At 38.4% G+C, this 16,720-nt stretch overlaps 1 protein-coding gene across 24 annotated transcripts in view; it reads right to left on the minus strand.

The window, feature by feature from the left end:
* Trpm3 (transient receptor potential cation channel subfamily M member 3) overlaps positions 1–16,720 on the minus strand; it is an 818,801-nt gene that overhangs the window by 254,338 nt on the left and 547,743 nt on the right. For all 24 annotated transcript variants that reach the window (XM_028763978.1, XM_028763979.1, XM_028763998.1 and 21 more), the window contains exons 4-5: positions 7,041–7,254; positions 3,641–3,765 (exon numbers count right to left, since the gene is read on the minus strand). In XM_028763978.1, coding sequence (XP_028619811.1) covers positions 3,641–3,765; positions 7,041–7,254 — 339 coding nt within the window. The remainder of the gene's footprint in view (positions 1–3,640; positions 3,766–7,040; positions 7,255–16,720) is intronic.

Here is a 16,720-nt window from a genome sequence, read left to right on the forward strand (position 1 = left end):
TCCTCTGAGTATGTCTTATCTAAAAAAGTCTAACAAATCTCATACTGAGGCCACTGTTGGGATTTTTTTTTTTTAAGTTTACAGCATGCAGTCATATTTGGCTTGCCCTCAGGATAACTGACAAATGTGCTGAGTTGCTAAGTACATCCAATTTAGCAACCAATTGTATTACTGACCTTGGCTTAAAATGCAAGATAGAATTAAAAAAGTCATGTTTCTAAGAATTCTTCAAAGATATAAAAGCTCCAGGAGATGAACTTTTAATGTACATCAAGTACAACATTGAATAGAAAGATAGTTTAGCAATTATATTGCCAGAAAATTGCCAAACATAATGTTCATCCTTAAGTTAAAATGAAAATATACCTTTGCTTCTGGGTTGGCTAGAGGCAAAGATTTTAGAAAATTTTAAGTTACCTTTTATAATTCTGGCCAAGTTGTTTTCTAAAAGTAAGGAATATAAATTTAAAGTGTGTTAAGTGAGAATCAGAATTTGCTAGAAGTTCTTTCCTGACTTCACACTCCTGGTACTTTTATAATTATCTATCTAAGCCAAGATTTTTTTTTTTCAGGACAATGAAGAGAGTTTTCATTATCTACTGAGGATATTTTCAACTTTAATTTGTAGGTGTTAAGATATTTACCAATGTCCCAAATAACAGCCAAAAAAAGAAAAAAAGAAAAAAAAACTCCACTGTTGAGTATTTTTTACCTGATGTAATAAATATAACAGTGGTCTCTGGAAAGGGTTGGACTTTTGGTTTTAGTTCATGGTTTGTTTACTTAACCCTACAAAGCTATTCCACTTCAGGGCATACTCAGTAAATTACAGTTAGTATCATCATTATTATACCTAGAGAAGCTGTGGCAACAGAGAAACTACTTTTATAATTTACCTAGGGATAAAGAAATGATAATATGAAGCATTCACATGTTCTATCAATGCCTCATATTCTTATGCAAAGTATTACATTAAGGCTTAACAACAAACTAAACCAAATTGTATTTTCTAAGCACTCTTACATTGATGAAATGAACTAAAAATTTATGTTCCCTCCCACCCCATTTCTAACATTGAAATCCTAATTACAAGGTGATGGTGTTCAGAGGTGAGGTCTCTAGGAGCTAATTATGTCGTGAGGGTTGAACCCTCAAGTATGGAGTCTACTTGAATGGAAATCCTAATAAAAAGGGACCCTGGAGAGATCCTTAGTGTCTTTCATCAGATAAAGTCCCAGTGGAAAGGACCCCTGCAGCCAAAGAACTTCAGCTGTGTTTAGAGATGAAATCGTCATAAAGTGGGGAGTGAAGAGAGCTATCATTACATTTTCTATATTTTCCCACGAAGTCTAGATTCCATCATTCCCAATTCATCTTCATTATGGATCATTTATTAATACTGAGGATCTTGATTAAGTTCTAAGAGTTCTGCCCCTGATTTATGCTGCCCAGGCTTTTATCAAATTTGAGTTTCTCCAGCACCATATCTGGCCTTGTCTCTTAGTAAGAATAGTACTTTTACTCTCATGAACAACTTGAAACACAAACACTATTATAACAAAAGAGTCAAGTAAATTCTATGCATATTGCAGCTCATCGGATCAAAATTTAATAAACCTTGATGACAGATTTATTGACTAACTAGACTATAATTATGTTTTCAGTGACTGTGCAACCTGCCATTTTAATTTGCACTGTAAAAAGATATTTTGACTATATGTATTTTTAAAATGTAATTGACTCATGAGTTGCTTATACATACTAGTGGGGTTCAGCATGAATTTCTGTATGTGTGTATAGCACAGATCAAATCCACTTCCTTCTTTTCAGACATCCATTCTTCCTGATCTTAGTGGTCATTCTTACATCAAATCATGGTGTGCTTGTTTGCCTGTGTCTTGCCTATTTTACCTGGTCCTGGTCTCACCATTCCATTTACTGTTAATGGCAGGATCTCCTGTCTAGGTAGTATTTAATTAATTAATATATATATATATATATATATATATATATATATATATAGTGTTTATAAAATCTTTATTACATACATATACACACATATATATATAATCTTTATTCAACTACTTGTTGCTGGACATCCAGGCTAATTCCTTATGTATTGTGATTAGTGTGGCAGGTTTTTGTGTGCTGATTTACCTTTCTTTGGATCTATACATAGAACTGGTATATCTAGTTTTCATTTTTGAGGAATCTCTATATTGTTCTGCATAATGGCTGGAATAATTTATATCACCATTACCAATATATGAGTTTCATTTCTGTGTATTTTTGCCAGAATTTGTTATTTATTTTATAATACCAGTTTTCATTATAGTTAGGATTTATATTTCCCTGATGGCTAATGCTATTCAGTGTTTCAGTATATTAAATAACTAGTTTGCTTTCCCATTTTAGAGTTATATTTGTTTAAATTGTTTTTAGTTTCTATATACTCCAGCCCCTAACTGTTTGTCAGACAAGTAATCGCAAATATCTGTCTCATTCTGTAAGTTGCCTCTTCATCCTGTTGCTTCTTGTGCTGTGCAGTCATGAGTTTGATTTCATCCCAACTAGTAAAGCTTCACTTTTGTTTCCTGCCATTACAGGACCTCTGCAGAAAACCACTGCCCCTCCAAAGGCCTTCAAGTGCTCCCTCTTTTTCAAGTTCTAGTGGCTTCAGATCTCACATTTAAGGCTCTGCTTACCCCCTCTCTTCCATTTCAATGCTTCTTTTCTTTCATTGAAAATAGGTTCTTTTCTCATATCCTGATTACCATTTCTCCTCCCTCTACTTCTCCCAGTTTCTCCCCACCTCCCCTTCCATCTGGTTCCATCTCAAGTACAGAGTGAGAGATACGGGTCCAGTTTGAGTCCTTTGGGAACATGCATCATTTGTACACTGAGCATCTTCAGTGCCCCTGTTAAGCATTGGTTACATGTGGAGACATGGCATCTCTGCTCAGTTTTCTTGGCCACTTGTCTCTTTCTTTGTCAATGCCATACTGTCTAGGACACTGCTGCTCCATGGTAGTTCTCGAAATCAGATATTGTGACATTTCCAGCTTTCATCTCTCCAGGAATCTTTTGGCTATCTGGTTTTGTATGGACTTTAAGGTTATTATTCCTAGTTCTCTAAAAATGTCCTTGATATTTTGATAGGGAGTAGAAGGGACATTAAAAGAATATCAATTCTTCCAATCCACAAACATGAGAAGCCTGTCTATTTTTAATGTCTTCTTACATGTATTTCATCAGTGTCTTGTAATTATTATTGAATATTTTTCCATGCCCTTGAATGATCAGAATTAGCCCTGGTAGCTGTTCATTGCGCCTTCCAGTGTCTACCCATCTCTTGGGCTCAAGAGATGAAATGCCTGATCAGGCTCTTTCTGTGTTACAAAACTAATCCTTTGATGACCATTTAGCACATTTAAGTCACAGTCGATCTGGGTTACTGTCAACACCCTGAGTGGGAGAATTGACAGAGAGTTTATCTAGATAGAATTTGGAAACCTAGTAATCATTTAGTAAACCTTTCATAATACAAGTTTGACTTTGAAAGATGGACTTAAAAGTATCGTGTTGTACATATTACAGATGCCAGGAAAAGTCACACAGTAGAGCACTCCCCAGGACTCACATCTCTTCCAATCAGGTCTTCCTGGTTTTCCACAATTCCCCAAGGAGCGATACCTATGGTACATATCTTCCCTCGAGACTTAGATGCATGGTCTTTCAAGGCATCTCCGACATGACGAATGACACCTAAGAACAAAGAAAGGGAGAGGATTAACTTTGTTAAGGTCAGTGACCTTTCTATCATCCTGCAGGAAATTAATGAATATCTAACTTTGGGGGGGGAATGTTAGATATAAAATTTTGACACACTTCTATAAAAGCTACACATTTAGAAGACACTCCACAAGATTGTTTATAATGCAGAAATATTTCTCAGTACAAACTTAAACAATGCATTCCTTCAATTTCTGTAAATACTACCTATAAAGAATAGCTAGTATCTATATAGACTAAATATAATTATTTAGTGAATGCTTTGCTTGTAAGCATAGTGATTTATTAACATCTTGAATCCTTGGAATAAAAAGCACAAGTGTTAATTGATTCTACAGTCTGTGAAGGGATTAGGGTCATTTCAATACATATTTACCTAAGATTTTATTAACCTCAATTTCCTCTTCCTATTTGTATCACAGAATGTGAAAAGTCTAATAATAATGCTATCTTACTCGATGGCAAATGTATGCTAAAATGTGTCAGTATACCTTTAATGTCATCATTTTATTTGTTGTCTTTTTCTGTTAATGATTGCCTCACAGTTAAAAGCAAAGAAATTCAGATTACAGCAGTAGGGGACCCGATCTTGACTTTAAGGAACCATTTAAGGAGTTTCTAATCTCTTAGCTTCCGTCTTGGGCAGTCATTTCTAGACATGACTTGTAAGGTACGTTTTCTAAGAGTTTACATTTATCAACATTCTCCTCATTCCCCAAGACATACCTATCCCCAGTGGCATCCCTTCTATGAACTTTAACTTGGATATAATTCCTTGCACATACAGTAGCTTGGGTGTCCCCAACAGCTCCACATTTCACTACCACGTCCTCCAGTGATGCATAACAGGAGTACTGGATGGTTAGTGTGTTACTCAGCTTGTGGGCCTCAAGGGACAGTCTAACTCCAAATAAGGGCTCACAAGCCATGCATTGAACAGAAGAACCCACCAAGCAGTCTCACCATGGAGACACGGTTCAATAACTCAATTGTTAAATAGACCCGAGATCAAATCCATGTCTTGAGCACTAGTCCACAGTGTGCTGTGCTGGGAGCCCAGAGAGAGGCTCTCTTCACCTGTTACCTTGTCGATGTGTCATCTAAGTGAAAACATTTCTGAACGCAACTTTCAGACAGAAATGACTAAATCCATAAATATTCATATTAATATGCAAAACATATCAGGACTGGGTTGGACAAGACATTTAACTGTATGTTATATCTCTCTGCCACAATTTTCTCTATGTGCTACCAGCGTTAATAGCCATCATTAAAGTCTCATACTCCTAAGCAGAGATGAGCTGTTTGGTTTATAGTATTTAGGATGTAAATTATTTTTTTTCTGCTTTTGAATGCATTTTATAAAAGAAGAAAAACAACCAGCAATCCAACTTTCTAAATATAGAAAATTGGTTAGAAGTCCTTTTGAGCCTACATCAGAAAGCAAAACAAGACTAGAAACAATTACAAGCAAATGCTTTCTACTTAGCGAAGAGGAAAATGTGTAGCCTAAAATCCGAATTGTCACTAAAATTTCTTTTTACAGGATCAGCAGTAAGAGCTAGCTGGGCAGGTTAGCCGAGGATGTTGCCAGCTCATGGACTGGGTTGGGATTTCATAACACACTGGGCCTTGGTCATTTACACAGACCACTGCTACAGCATGTCTGTATAGCTGTGTGCTCACTGCTCACAAATTCTAGCTATGTCGCTTTTACAGTTTTCACATCATCTAAGCTAAAACGCAACTATTCTTTAATTAGGAGAAGATGTTAGTTAGACTAGAGTTATAGTCAGGGTGTCCCGCTAGCTTCAAATGTGCCCGTGTGTTTAGACTTTGAGCCTTCTGACACATTTTCATTAGCTTATAGACCAGGCTGTTCTCAAACTCACAGAGATCCACCTGCCTATGCCTGCTGAGTTCCGGCATTAAGGCCATGAGCCACCACACTTGGCATTGGTATCCTTTTTATAAGAATTTCTGACTCAGGGTAACAAAGTTTACTCCATTATCTGTTGACTATTAATCATGTTCTACAGATAAGAACCTAACTGTAAGTAGTTACAAGAATTGATTGGATAATTATGCTCATATCATAATATGAAGATTTAGATGGCTGTCAGGAAAAGATATTTGGGATCCATGAAGGATTGTAATTAATCATCTCCCTGTGTGGAATGTTTTAAGGAACATTTAACATTATAAACCCACATGGATCTGAAGGGATGTTCAGTAATTAGGAACATGTATTGCTCTTGCAGAGGAGCTGAGTTTGGATCCTTGTACCTATGTTGGGCAGTCCACAACTACCTGTATTTCCAGATCCAAGAAGGATCTAATGGTCTGGCTTCTTAGAGCACTGCACTCATGTGCACAAACTCACTCTCAGATACACATGCATAAATATAATTAAAAGTAAAATATTTTAAATAAGCATTTAATAATCTAGACTTAACCTTTATAATTCGAACTTCTGATAAAAATGGTATTTTTTTTTTTTAAAAAAAGGTAGGGCTGGGTATGAGCCCGGTGGAGAAAGCAACTATCATACAAGTATAAGGACCTGAGTTTGAATCACCAGAACCCATGTAAAAGCCAGGTACAGTAGTAGTAGTGGAAGCATCTGTAACATGCCTGTAGAGATGAAACAGAGAATGGAGAGTCCCTGGAGGCTCACAGTCTAGCTAGCCTGGTGTATACAGGAGCAAACAACAGAGAAATTCTGCCTCAACAAGGTGGAAGACAGGGGCTGACACCTGAGGTTGTCTGCCTATGTGTAGTAGTCATGCCATGTATTAGCTATGGCATGTACAGTCTTTCTCTGTCTCTTTCTCTGTCTCTGTCTCTGTCTCTCTGTCTCTCTGTCTCTCTCTCCCCCTCTCTCTTGCCTCTCCCCTTCCCTTTAAGAAAGTTAGAAATTACCTAAATAAAAAGGGCAGACATTTCAATTTAAAACAAAAAGTTATCTTGTAAAAAGTTAGTGGGTACTATTAAAACATTCTGTGAACTTCTATTAGTTATGTATACAAATTGTACAAGTCATTAAATAGTAAAGCCATTCCTCATATGCAGTTCTCCTTAGTTGACACACATCTATATAGTTCTCACAAAGGCAAATGGAAGGAGAAGCAGTAAGAGGAAGTTGGTGAGCAGGTGAGGTAGAGAAGTACGGATATTTTCAACTTGAGGCAAAATTAGTCTGGACACATTGTGGTTGCAGCTGCCTTTCTCCATTCTACTCTGATTACCTGTGTTGACCCCTCCAGTGAAGATCCATGCTCCAGTTGTCATGGCTGCCTTGATGAGCCCTTTCCCGAAGACTTGCTTGAGTTTGGGCTGGAGTTCAAAGTTCTGCAGCCCTCCGTGCACAGAAATGAGAAGTTTGGGAAGCTCCAGTTGCCATTCCTTGGTCATCAGGTGTAGCAAGAGATCAGGTTTCGTATCAAAAGATACTCGAACATACTAGAATAAAGATGGAGAATGAGGGAGATGGGCAGAGCTGCCTGAGGCGGCTTGACACTGTGACAGTTATATGTGTTCCTACTTGAAGAAAATGTCTTATGTGAAATCAGACAGAGTAAGGAGAAGGGCTCATTTCTTATACCAAAAGAGGCCTGAAGAGACAAAGGGGTTCCATTTTTAGAGGTTTTGTAGAAATTCTGAGTTATTGGCAATTTGGAAATTACTGTATTAAGTGTATCAAACATAACTTTTCGGGTAAGCAATTTGCCTAAATCAAATCATGTTGATATTTTACCATTGTTTATATTTGTACAATAATTTGGATATTCCTAATATTTTCAACATGATCAATCCCTTTAAATAAACTAGAGGTAGATATAACTATGTCTCTGTGGTTTTGTGAGCTTGCTGTGCTTTGAGGTTTCAGAAGACTCTAAAATTCTGCATAATACAACAAAAAGTTTAAAATCAGGTAATGCAGGTCATATCTAGTTGTAAATGTACCTTAAATAGTATGTTATCTACTTACCTACCTATGTAATATCTATCATCTGTCTGTCTGTCTGTCTATCATCTCTATCTATCTATCTATCTATCTATCTATCTATCTATCTATCTATCATCTATCTATCTATCATCTATCTATCTGCCTGTCTGTCTGTCTGTCTGTCTGTCTATCTGTCTGTCTGTCTCATCAGCCAATCATCTATCTACCTTTATTTATCTAATTTTTAAGAGAAACTATGTAGTTATGGTAGGCCTGGAACATTTTTTTCAGATCATGGTGACTACAGACTCACAGTGATCCTCCTGGCTCTCTCTTTGCCTTCTCAGTACTAAGACTAGACGTATGTGGCACTACACCCAGCTCAAATGCTTTATCTTTAAAAGACACATGACAGAAGACATGCCAGATATTCTATAGTTAAAAATGAAAATTTATAGTGGAAATCAAAGTTTATCTATATTCAACAGCAAGTTCAATATATAAAGAAGTATATATAACAAAAGCTATAAATATAATGATGACCATATACACAGACACACAACTTTTAGCTCAACTACATACTTGTTATACTAGGCAGTGGTAGAAAGTCTTTTGAAATATACTATTGACTTGGCATGAAATATGGGGATATTTAATTTCTAAAGAAAATCTGCTTGGGGGCACAGAGCAGGGCAGGATCTGAAGAGCTCTCCCAAACCAGGCAGCCCTTGAACATCTGACTTGATGACTTTCTGCAGTATGGGGGAGTCCTTGGGGAGTATCACAGAAGCTGGCATACATCAAAGTACTCCCCGATAAAATGCTAGGAGGGAAAACTAAGAAACTATATAAAAGAAGGCTTCAGGGAAACTTGGTTGCCTCAACCAAGGAGGACTGAGGTAGGCTCTGGGAAGACTAAAAAAGAATTCCACTCGATTATTTCTAAACACGAGCAAGACCCTACACAGGTTTGTCATTGGTCCTCTTAGTGTGGTTTGAGACCTAGAAAGTGGTATGTTAATGTCAATTATTTTGGTTGAGTGATGGCTCCAGATAAGAGGGAGAAGAAAACACAGACCCTCTGTGAATGAGTGTGTAATAAATCTAGATTGGAAATAATTCCCATGGGAACAGATAGCTGAGCAAACCGTCCAAGACAGTGAGATGCCCATAGACCACAAAACCGACACATTTAGTATCTTATATGTGGATATCAAAACAAAGAAGAAGAAACTGTAAGGAATGACCATGGACATTTGAAATCCCAGGACAGAACTTGCAGTGATTAAAATGTAATACTGTAAATGAAAGTCAGCATGCAAAAAGGACATATTGACAATGATCCTTTAAAAGTCAGCTCAGAAAGATGAAGATTTGGAAAATCATCGAAACAACAACAAAAACTAAAGATGATTCGGAGAGCGAGCTAAAATCCTAGATAAACGTGAAAGAGGCATTGCTTGGGAGGCATTGGCAGACTGTTTCTCAGAAGTACTGAAGAACATCAACGCTCAGGCCCAGGAGCTCAATGGATCCTAGGAAGAATAAATAACAGGAAACCTCAATCGTGATACATCACAGATAGCATCCCTAAAAATAGCTTGGAGAAAGTACTACCTACTAAGACTCTAGACTAGAAACCCATTCCTCAACAGCAGCAATGGGAGCTAAAGTCTAAAGAAACAACATGTTGCTCTGTAGCTCCACATTTTCAGGGAAAAATTGATGTATTTTCTTTTCAAAAGTGGGAGAAAAGAATAGCCAATTTTTATAAATGCCAACACTGAGTTTCCCTCTTGACAGTTTTCACTGAAGCAACATTGGCGCTTATAGTATCCACAACGACGCTCTCAAACACAAGGTGAGATATAATTAATTAGTGACTGCACATTCAATATAAATCCACATTGGCTGCATGGATATAAATCAACAATCATGCCTAATTTATAGTGCAAAGGGATAGAAATAAAACATTATGCAATAAATTAGCAGTCAAAATTATAACATTCTTAGGTGTGTATTACGTGGAGCTATATCTCAGTTAGAGTGCTTGCCTTATGTTCTCAGTTTAATTCTAATGCACCACACAGGGTGTGATGATGCATGCCTGTAATCCCAACACTTGAGAGGTTGAGGCTGATCCATCAGAAGTTTGGGGCCATCATGAATTACATGAATCCTATCTCAAAAAATGTAGATAACAAGAAAAAAATATATGGTGTGTCCTTGAGATGGCTCAACGAGTAAAGACACTTTCTTTATACCAAGACTGAGGACTTGAGTTCAATCCCCAGAACCACATGGTAGAAAGAGAGTGTCAATTCTCATGAGTTTTTTCTGACCGCCTCTGTGCGCCCAACATGGCCCCCCCACATGCACGTGTGTACACATATATACACACAGAATGTTAATGTACGATCAATTAAAATTATAAAAAAAATGTTGCCTGGGAGAGAAAAGAATTGATTAAAGAGGTTTGTGGTCCATTACTGTAATCAGGACTTGCAAGGTGGAGGCAGGAACATCCAGTGAATTTGAGGATAGCCTGTACTTAATGAAATCTTGTCTCAAAAAACAAAACTTCCAAGTTATTCACTACATTTAAGTCTATTCTTTGTGTGTGTGGTGTATGTGTACATATTTATTTGTGTCTGCACAAGTGCATGCAAGTGGGGACCCTAAGTCAATTTTGAGTGTCTTCCTCAACCGAGTATCTTTATTATTTATTTTATACATTCATCAAAATATTTTGTGTGTATATGTATATGTGCATATGTCTATATGTGTGTATGTGTATATGTGTGTATGTTTGTATATGTGCATGCATGTGTGTGTGTGCACATGTGTCACAGTACAGGTGGAGAAACTTAGGATAGCTTGGCATGTAGGTTCTCTCCTCTTACCATGTGGATCCCAGGTATTCAATTCAGGACATCAGATTTGCTGGCAAGTGCTTTTACCTGCTGAATCATTTTGTCAGCCCTTTAGTCAAGATCTCTCTTAAGACATCTCTTAGAGCTCACTGGTCTAGCTATGCTGTTTGGCCAGTAAGCCCGTGCCATCCCTTTGTCTCTACCTTTCCAGTGCTGGGATTACTGATGTATGCTATTCCAGGCTTATTACATGGGTACTATTGAATTTAGGTTTTCATATTTGTGTGGCTTAACCTTTCACCAATGGAAACAACTCCCCAAGCCCTATAGTTCAAAATTTCTCATGTTAGTACCAAGGCCCACATGTATACTGACTGACTCACATGCCATTTTCAGTTAGCTCATAAATAATACTCTAAAATAATGACAAAGGAACAGCACAGAAAATACACACAGCAGTAAAATAGCCAGTTATTAAGTATTATCTGTGACATATGACAGCAGACTCTATGCCTTTTTAAAATAGTCCAGGTAGTGTAACATATTACATATGTGAACAAGGTACTGCTCCCTCATGCTACTAAGTGGTAGGAATCATTAGGTTCCATTGTGCATACATGTGGTTCGCTGATGGCTAAATGCCACTTATAGGGCCTGACTTCTGCTCTCCAGATACATGTGTGCTAAGTGTTTTGTGTGTTCCATCTCATATTGTCAATATTTGCATTGGAGACAGAAAGGACCCATAACATTCCCAAGTTCATGCTGCTAGTAGGGTGGTCATAGAGACTCTGTACTCTAGCTTTGAGTCTCCAGACTTCTCTTGATCTCAAAGATATTAACTTCCTCTTTCTCCTTCTCCTTTTCCTTTATATAAACCAACTAGTCTCCAGAGTCCTAAGGAGGCATTTCTCAAAATGGTGTTTTTCCCCAGACCTGGACTTTTCTCCTTCTGCTGTGGTGTTAGCATTGTATTCACTTCAAGAATGTCAGTATGGGGTCTGGTCGAGCCTCCAGGCTTCTCTGGCCCTCAGATCCCTATGAGACACCCACAGGTCAATGGGCTGACTTCTTCCTGCAGTGCACGTTGATCACACTTTTTCTTAGTTTAAATCATTACATCTTTTGTAAACTCCTTATTCCTGCAAGTTTCCCCTTAGTTTGACCTCATCCCCTCTATTGACAGTTTTTCCCACTTTTCTGTGCATTTGGCTAATGCTGATCCCCATGTCTTATATGACACACTCTTCCTCATCACTCACGGAAACTATGCTCATCTTTCAAAAGCTTGCTTCAGTCCCAATGACTGCCTGAGACTGCAAGCCCATGCTGATCCAATGTTACTCTTAATGAAGCCCAGTGGGATATTTCTTTCTGATGCTTCTTTTATGTGGCATTCTCTATGCTATAGGCCTTTGAGTTTTGGGCCTTGTTGGGTTGCCCAGGCGTTTTGGTAAGCCTTTTCAGTATTTGCTATAAATAAAGTAGGCATAGTATTAGGAGAGATAGTTACACAGTCATTAGACAATGAAGATCACCTGTTTCACCTCTTTGTTTCCACCCCACGGGAAGGAGTCACAGGGATATCAAGTCTAGTTATCCACCAGTTATCTACTCCATTACTGCAGCCATATTGTTCAATCTACGACAAACCCTGAAGGCTATAGATGGGTTGGGCTTCTTAATCTTTAAATGTAAAAGCATCATATGATAGGTTAGCTAGTCAAGAATGCAGGTTCTGATTTAATAGGTCTGGGATGGGGTTGGGTGTCTTCATTTCTAACAGCTTCCTGAGGTCCATATGTGAGTAACTCCTACCCAGATTTTAAAAAGACCTAAATAGTGTGTATGTAGTTTGAATGTGTTCTTAATTTTTTTTTTATGTTGAAAATGTCACTTTCGATGCAGCAGTTTGGAGAGATAGGGCCTTTAAGAGATAGTTAGGTCAGGAGGAGAATGTCCTCCTGAACAGATTCGTGCTCTTAGCAGGAGTGAGGTCCTGAGAAAAGGATGGGTATGCACATGAACAGATTTTCTTGCTCTTATATGTGCAGCAGTGGGATGATACTGAAATAGGGGCTTCCCTGGCAGCAAGCACCTAGATCAGAATTACTCACCGTCTAGAACTGTAAAATAAATGAATCTGTGCTTTATAAATTTCTCCTTCTCAGATATTCTCTTATAGTAGCACAAGGTAGGGTTAAAGCAATGTGTCTGTTATTTAGTTTGGAGCCAGTAGGAAGTAAAATATACTTAAATTTGATATGGAAAACAAAGGGATGGTAGGGGGAAGAATTAAGTCACGATAAATGAGAACACACAACTGGTGAGCCGTTCAAGGCACTAATAGTACCCTTCACTAATAGTACCCTTGGCCAGGACCAATTCCTATTCGGAGAAATGTAAGTTTCTGTACAGACCACACCCAACTATCATGCATATCAGATGAAAATCACAGACATTCACTGCCTTGGCTTTTAAGTATTGCCCATGATCTATAACTTTTTGTGCCCTTTTCTTGGAGAACAAAAAGCAATTATTTATGTAAATCAATAAGCTACTTTTTATCATTTTGGTTCTTTGTTTACCAAATTGAATACATGGTTTGAGAGGTAAAATTGTTATTAAATCATGGGCTAAACACCATCTTAGCATTATCTAGAAACTTCAATTAAATAGTTTAAATATTAAATTTAATAAATTTAATGTTATATTCCTATATAGCATAATAGAAACCAGGGCTGCTGAGTCAGCAGCTTCACACTCAGATAATTGTGCCTACAGCAATTAATCAATTCCTATTAAATTGTTAATCTGATTTGAAATTAGGAGCGACTTGGGTTATCATGATGAGTAATTAATTTTTTTATTATTTGGGGGGCAGGGATAGGTACATGCTATGAGGCGTGTGTAGAGGTGAGCGGGCAGCTTGTGAGAGTCAGTTCTCTCCTTTTACCACATAAGTCTCAGGACTCAAAGTTGGGTCATCAGGCTTGGATGAAAGCGTCCTTACTCACTGAGCCATCCCATGAATCTATGATAAGCAGTTTTGACATCTATTATGTATCTATTAATTGCTAAGGGATCCTATTGCAAATAACAGGAAATCTCCCAAATGTACATTTTAAATATGGTCACCTATGCATTGCTCTGGCTTGGTGCTTTGTCTAGAAGTTTCCAACTCACTTCACTATCAGATGCTGAGAGTATTGGTCACTTGAGCAATGCAAATATTTGCCCTGTTGAATGAGACCAATCTGGACCACTGAATGGTATTCTACAGGGACCAAACTGTGGAAGGTGTAATTGCTAAGAAGTTCCAGTAAGTGAAAAGTGGGCAAATATTACTTCCATTCAAGGTAGACAGAGTATGCCTGTGTGTAACTGATGCAAGTTACCTGCTTTTCAAAAGTTGTCTTATTTTTCACTCTAGTTTGGTCGGGCATAGGAGACCTTGCCCTCCCATTACTACAGGCCTCTATGTCCCCAGTTGATCAAGAGAGAAGCTGAGACCAAGGGAGGTATGTATCTCTGTAATGACCCATCCCTTTTCATGCTGTTTGCTCTCCTGTGTGAAATTCGGGGCCCTGTGCATGGCAAGCAGATGACTTTCGAAACGCTCTGTATAAGACAGAAGCTAGATTTAGTTGAAATCATGCTCGCATAGATACTTCAGTACTGAGAAGGTATGAATTCAGCATTATTTTCACATGAAGACGTACTTTAATTTCCACACAACAAACTAGAAGTTACATTCTGTAAACAGGAGATAAGGGCTGTTCCTTCCGTTGAGTGAAGAGGATGCTGGTAACTAAATCTTTAGGGGTTCAGCTGTGCCTGGTCTTGGGATTCCTCTGCTGAGTTTGTAGGAAATCCCTGATTTTCCCACTGAATTGGATACCTTGTCAATGTTCCAAATGCTTCTGTTCACTTATCAATGCTCTGGGGCTCACCGGGTGTCACCAGGCACAGGCTACTACTGCCAGGTTGCATTCTTTCCCTTCCATTAGAGCTACAGGGGCAAAGGCTGGAGGCTGAAAATACAGCAGTCACTACTTAGAGCAGATGGAGGTAGTTTCCTCAAACAAAGAAACAGACAAACAAACTCCTTAACCTTTCATTGGCTTTCTGGACTTGAGCTTGGCAGAGCCTTTGGGTCTTCTAACTCATTGGTCAGTTCTTTAGCCTTAGATTTTTACTCATGTAACTTTGCCCAGCTATTTTAATGAAAATGAAAATGGGCTGCGGTGCAATAAATCTGGCTACACTCTTGGAAATGGGCGATGACAGATCCTCTCCTTTCACTCACTGCAGAGCAGAGCCATCATTATGTCTTACAAAGAACCACTTGGTACTTTGTAAGCAGTGTTTGTTCTCATGGACGGACCCACCATTGTGAAATCTGTTGTAAGAGTCCTGGCAGTGCCTTTCTTTTCAAGCTCATAGTGGGAAATGTATTTCATTTTTTTCTCTGTTGAGAAATGTGATAAGCACCATTTCATTTCCTAATTTTTGTAGCCACATGTAAAGGGGGTACTTGTAATTAAAGCTGTAGCCAAGTACAGTATGTCACATCTGAGATAATTCTGCTGATAGCAGCCTTCCAACACCACGGAGCTTTTGCTTTGCATCCAGAACTGAATGCTTATGGTGGCTCAGTAGACATAAAAATCTCACCAGAAAGAAAATATTTGGAATTGCATTTAATGCATTCAAACAAATTCATTCAAATTTCTAGTTTAATGGCCCTCAAAAATTTGGAAGTAAAAAGTGTCATGGATTTTGCAGTTTCTCAGTATTTATCAGGCATTTATTGGATTAGTGTTGATAACGGCAAGCTTGATATTAAGGTATTAATATGTAATGTCACTAAGCACATGCACGGGTCATGGAGTATAGTCTAGAATTTCTGTCAGAATTATTTAGCATAGCATTTTCTACAAGCAAGGAAGTGGAATGGTTTTCTGCAAGAGGTTCCGCTTCTCCTACCTTATAGATCTATGATTAGAATGGAAAATATCAACCATATAGTCTACTTTAATTCTCAATTTCAGACAGACTGTCTGTTCCTGTTGCCAGCTCGGCAATCTTCAGACCACAAGGTGCACACCGGAAACCAATGGAGCATTTACAAGGTTTCTCCTTAGCTTTCTCAGGCTGTAGGCAGCGTCCTGTTAGCCACAGTGCAGTGATTGGCTGTTCAGGTGTGTGAAGAGGAATCATTTAATCATTTCCTACTTGGTGTGTGTTGGGCAAGGATTCCCAGATCAAATCTGCAGAATGCAAAGACAGATCATTTTTAAACCTCAAATTCAAACCTGGAAGCTCTCTAAGAGTAAGTGGGTACAAATGGTAAGCTAACAGGAGCAACCTCCCTACTCTGAGCTACCGTCCCCACAAAGCAACCACCCTACTGTGTGTTCCCCTCCCCCAAAGCCCAGAGAGCAAAGCTTTTTCCTTTGTGGGCTCATTAGAGTTTTCAGTGTCAAACAAGGGCTAGGGATAATTTTCTAAATTATATGAAAACTGTACTAAGCGACTCCACATGATCTAATAGGCAGAGTAAATGGCAGAGGAGAGGCGGAAGAGATTTATGTGGCTGGCTTGAGAGGTTTAACTGCATGCCCTTAATTAGGTTTAGTCTTACCTGGCCCACAAGCCAGCTCTAAATTAATTAGAAGAGATGATTTGTAAACAAGTAAGTCTATATTCTGCTCACTTTGTGAATCATGTGGGAGCCTACAATAGATAAAGAGTCTCCAAAAAACCTCACCGGATCTGCTGACAGAGCCATCTTGCTGTGGCCCTATGGCAGTTTGAAAGTTAGGAAATGTCCCTATGTGTGAGCTATGCAATGTCCCTATGAGCTGGTAGGATGCAATTTCGGAATAGGAAGAAGGTTGGGCTTCTTCCTCACTGTCAGCTTGGACTGGTTCCTTCCTGTGTCATAGTTTCTCTCTGCAAAGTGTTGGTTTTCCTGGGGCTGGTTAAGCTTGGACACTGAGTTCTGAACACCACAAAGCTCTTGAAAGAACTTGGCAAATGATTCTAATAATTTTAAGAGTTCTCCCGGCTCGAAGCTTTCAAGCTTAATTAACCTCATTAA

The sequence above is a fragment of the Grammomys surdaster genome, unplaced genomic scaffold (genome assembly GCF_004785775.1).
Source record: "Grammomys surdaster isolate TR1022 unplaced genomic scaffold, NIH_TR_1.0 141, whole genome shotgun sequence".
NCBI classification, from domain to species: domain Eukaryota; kingdom Metazoa; phylum Chordata; class Mammalia; order Rodentia; family Muridae; genus Grammomys; species Grammomys surdaster.